At 27.5% G+C, this 5,221-nt stretch overlaps 1 protein-coding gene across 1 annotated transcript; it reads right to left on the reverse strand.

The window, feature by feature from the left end:
• Window positions 1–1,250: 1,250 nt before the first annotated feature.
• LOC106310765 (SKP1-like protein 13) lies at window positions 1,251–1,831 on the reverse strand. Its single transcript, XM_013747985.1, has one exon. It carries the CDS (start codon window positions 1,804–1,806, stop codon window positions 1,327–1,329), a length of 480 nt encoding a protein of 159 aa, XP_013603439.1. The 5' UTR covers window positions 1,807–1,831; the 3' UTR covers window positions 1,251–1,326.
• Window positions 1,832–5,221: the final 3,390 nt, after the last annotated feature.

Here is a 5,221-nt window from a genome sequence, read left to right on the forward strand (position 1 = left end):
TCTACCATTTACCATACAAAACTGAAGAGTCCCTGATCTCTGTGTTAAGCTTTCTTCACCTACAACACTGAGACAAGGCCACTATAAATAAGCACAGTAAAAATAGTTCTGAATCAAAGCAGTGTTTTACTCAATTTAGAGGAACAATGCATTTAAATCTTTATTAATAAATCAAAACAACACCAAAAATCTGAGTGTACTTCATTAGACAAAAGATTTGAAAAACAAAACTTCAACTTTGTTCTCTTATGCTAATCACCAAAAGAAAGCTCAGTTTTTGTTCTCGCGATAGCAATATATTCTGATATATTAAAGAGTCCCTATATTAAAAGATGATGTTCTCTAGAAAGAATGAGAGCGATGATGTAAAACCATTAGACACGCTGCTATATATTCAGGAGATCAACAATGAACACAAGCCCCAAGCGCTCGCTGCTAGTAATTATTGATTGGTAGAGCTGATGATAAAATACTAGCAGTAAGCTATAGAATCAGTATACTGTAAAATCTGTATTTTCATATTTTTATATTTAATAAATTGATTGGTAAAACAGTAAATGATTCATATATAAAACTATTATAAACACTAATATGTAATATATAATTTATTTATTTCTAAATAATAGAGATATTTTTATATTTATAATATATAAATATATATTATTCTATGTTTTGTTATTAAAAATAATGAATCATGTATAACTATATAAATTATATTATATTTTAAATGTTAAATATATTTTCTTTTTAAATAAATATAATTTATTTTATTTTTTAAAAAAATATATCATTAATTTTGGATATAAATTTTGGATATTATTAAATAAAATAAATAAATAAATAAATTATATATAATTATTTTTTAAATTTTTATATATTTTCTATGCAAATGCTCTACCAAAAGTTTCATTTGAGAGCATTATCATCTTGTAAATGCTCTTTTAAATGTTTTTTTAAATTGTTGATTAGATAATAAAGAGCATAATATTTTACCAATCAAGGTATAAGAGTTGAACAAGATAAACTTTTTACAATTACGATAAAATAAAAATAAACAAATTTATTTTGTTAGCAATTACGATAAAAAAATTGATGCTTATGTTTTTCCTTGTAATCTTTGTCAAGTTATTTAATTTTTCTTATCATTTATATATATTTTTATATTTAAACTTTCATTAAAAATATAAACACTTTTATAGTTAATAAAAACATGCATATAATTAGAATAAAAATAAAACATTTTTTGTCGCTTATATATAAAAATTAAATAAAAAAGATTGCACGAGGACAATGTCATGAACAAGTCATCCAAAGTGATCTACATGATTATTCAAAAGCCCATTCGTTTTCGGCGCCAATCTCTGCTTCTTCTTCCGGTGTAAAATCATTTTTAATGTTGAAAAATGTTCGAACCTCGTCTACCGAAAAACCTTTGATCATATCAGCTATGGTTTGGCAAATGAGATCAAGAAGATCCTTGATGTTTAGATAATTAGCAGCCATTATCAAGGCAAAAAGCATCTCCTGATCCATATTCTTCATGAACTCAGCATCCCAATTCTTGAGTTCATCTTCCGTGGAAGGAGATGAATCACCATCGACATCGGGGTTGACAAGATGTTTTTTGCAATATTCGATCACTTTGGCGAGAATCACGCCGGTGACATTGGAAATAGGGATTTCACCATCGACACAGTCATCTTCAACCATGTGAGCTATCATTTGTGACTGTACAGCCACCGCTTCGTCAACCTTAAAGATCTTGTCATCGCAGCTCTTCAACGTGATAATCTTAAACGTCGACATGTTGGTTCTTTGTAGAGATTGATGCTTGTTGAGGTGAATGCTACAAAGTATGAACCTATGTCTCTATTTATAGGATTTTTGTCTGTCAATGTCATAACTTGTTTAAGAAATGTATTTTCTGTTGACCCTAAAAATAGGAAAGAAATATATGTTTATTAAAACATACATATATATAATTAAGACATTACTTTTTCATCAAAAGTTAAAAAGAAATAAATTTATATTTCTTAAGTTTTCTACTTATAAAGTCTTAAAATCTTAATATATATATATAGATATATTAAACTACAATTAATAAAATTAATTTTGATTTGAATAACAATATAAATCTGTATCTTTGAACTTTAGAGAAAAAGGAAACAATTTTTTTGAGAAATTAAAATTTTTATAGAAGATTTTTTAATTAATTGTTAAATTCTTTTGAGAAATATTTTACCCACATTGAAAAATGAACTGTGTTGGTAACACGAAAATTTTGGTTATTTAAAAAAATTACATTTTATGTCATATATTTATCTTTTATATGCTTAATAAATTATTATTAGCTAATCTAGCTACCCTCAAAACTCTATAAATTAATAATAACAATATTATGATTATTTATTAAGTTATTTAGCTATTAATTTTTTTAAAAATATGAAATGAAATGAATTTTTAATTAAAAAAAATACAAAAGTCTATTTATGTATAGAAAATTTATATATATAGTTATTGTTATTTTATGATTTTAATGGGACTATATATTTATCATCGAATTTCCGAAATATTATTATCTTATTAAATTATGTTATATGTTACATTGGCCCAACTTCGACTTGAAATTTTTTATTAGTTTTTCATGTCTGTTAGTTTTAAAGTTTATGTTGTAGTTTGTTATTAGCTCATCTTACTAGTTTATTGACTATAATTTATAAATACTTCTTTTAGAAATTATAACAAAGTTTTTTAAAAAATATATATTTTTTCAGTAAGACTATCAAATACAATAACAAAGATTTTATAGATTGCATCGCATCACAAAACAAAATAAACTCTTCAAGAACGCATCTAAACCATCAGAAAGTATGATTTGACAAATACGATTTCAATAAAAATCAATGATAAATTCTACACCAAAACTGAGGTTGGGTTTTTCCCATAAAGATTGATACCAGAAACGATCTTTTTTCACGCTTTTTGACAACATCGAAGTGTTTTACTGCATCACAACGGGCTTCAGTCACAGTCGTTGCCTACATAACAAAAGTTTATCAGATAAAGATCTTTTCATTTGGTTAAATCTGTTTTCAAAGAGACCACTTAAGTTTGCTATTAAACCCGTGAAACACTTTGTGAAAACCATTAGGCTATTTACAATTGTAAAAAAACATTATACCCTAATTTACTTTTTTTAATGTTCCACTTAATTTTCTCTTTCTTCCACCTATTTATTCAATATCTACACAATTGTTACATATACAATGGTTTGTTTAATAATATTCAACACTATACCTTACAATTATTTTTATTTTTTTATTTTCTTTATACTTGAATATTTACATATTAACAATAAAAATATATAAAATTTAAATCAAAATAACTAATACTAAATAAAAATTTAAAACATTGTTTGTTTGTATTATGTAAGCAATAAATACAAAAGTACTGAAACCATCATTTGGGATATTTTAAAAATTATTATTAAATCTATAGCACCTTGCGTATGAATGTTTTATCTTTTAATGTAATCAAACAATTCTAGATCGTGAATTCAAGTCTGAAGAGTAAAGCATGAATCACAGAAGCCAAATGTACCTTTTACAGGTAAATCACATTAAAAAAAACGTCATAATTTTAGTTCTCCAATGCTTCAGATTCAATAAAGGCCAATTAAATCAAGGGATCCCTTAAATCAATAACTCAAGGACTGGTAACTTTATGTGTTTTACCAACTAAAACCAGTCATGAAATCTGTTCTTATCCAGTGTTATATGAATAAGAATAATATACACAGTCTTATCTTATTCACGAAACCTGTTCTTATTCAGTGCTATATGAATCAGAAAAATATACATAGTCTTATCTTATTCACGAATCATGTTATAGTTCAGTGTTTTAGTTTTTATTATAGTGTATATGGCGAACAGTGTATAAGAAAAAAAAACATTATCGATTTTAGTTTTCTTTGAACCCACTAACCATTTAAATGAAAATTTATCTCAGCTAATATATTATTTCCCGTTTCAGTTTAATTATCGTTGTATAATAAAATTTGATAAGCTTTGTGCTTAATGTCTTGTCCATTGCATTACATCTCACCATCATATATACAAACCTAAGACATGATCTCTATACAATAGCTTTGGGAAAGTTAACATAATACTTTACAATGACTCTTGACTTATGGAAACTATGATATACGCCAACTTTCTCCGCAAGCTTCGTATCTTCTTCATATACGTTCCAATACTCCCCCTCAAGTTGGTGCATGAAGATCACAAATACCCAATGATGTGTCGAGTTTTAACCCGATTATCTAACTGCAAGTGCACAGTAAAGTACGCAGTAGTAATGCGGGATCGAATCCACAGGGACCGATGATCACACGTAGAGTTGCAGACAAGTTAATAGCTACAGCGAACGAAGATATATTTTTGATGGTTTTTATTTAATTTTCTTTAGTGTCACAAAACATAAACAAGCTGTAAAAAAATGATTTAAACGATTTGAAAACTATTTTAAAACAAACGTTGGGCATTGGGAATTCTCAGGGATTTCTTTTTAATCAAGATACAATTAATGGCAGACACAGGGATATATTAAGAACCGTCTAGAACTCAAACACGATATTAGAATTAACCTACTTCCGTAGCGCTAATTCTCTATGTTATAGAAATCTCCACACTAACTTCCGCTGAGTTTCAATTTCTAAACAAGCATTAAGAACAGGTTCAATATGTTCACAAAGCGCAATAACATCAACTTCCGAGGGTTAAGGACACTTTGCTCATCTAAAGTATTTTCGGAAGTTCAAACAATCACTTTCGGTGCATCAAACAATCTGAAATCATGAACTAAGTGATCAATTCAGTTCAAGCAGTAAGAAATCCATTAGATGAAGAACCAAAACGTAATCCCTTAGTCTACACACGTTTTATGAATCAAAACATCAAGAAATCCCCTATGAGAACCCCTAAACCCAACTAGATGACTACTCACACATAACTAAGCAAGAACAAAACGATTTTGATGAAGAAAACATGATAAGATTGTATTAAAACAGAGTAAAGGTTCAGAAGATCTTCTCCAAATGGTTTTCAGATGAACTCCTTTACAAATCTTCACAAATCACACAAAACAAGTTACAAAACTCTCAAATCTCTCTCAAGAACTTGTAAATCTCCTTCTTGGTCGCCCCTCGTCTTTTCTGAGTCTC

The sequence above is a fragment of the Brassica oleracea genome, chromosome C8 (genome assembly GCF_000695525.1).
Source record: "Brassica oleracea var. oleracea cultivar TO1000 chromosome C8, BOL, whole genome shotgun sequence".
NCBI lineage: Eukaryota > Viridiplantae > Streptophyta > Magnoliopsida > Brassicales > Brassicaceae > Brassica > Brassica oleracea.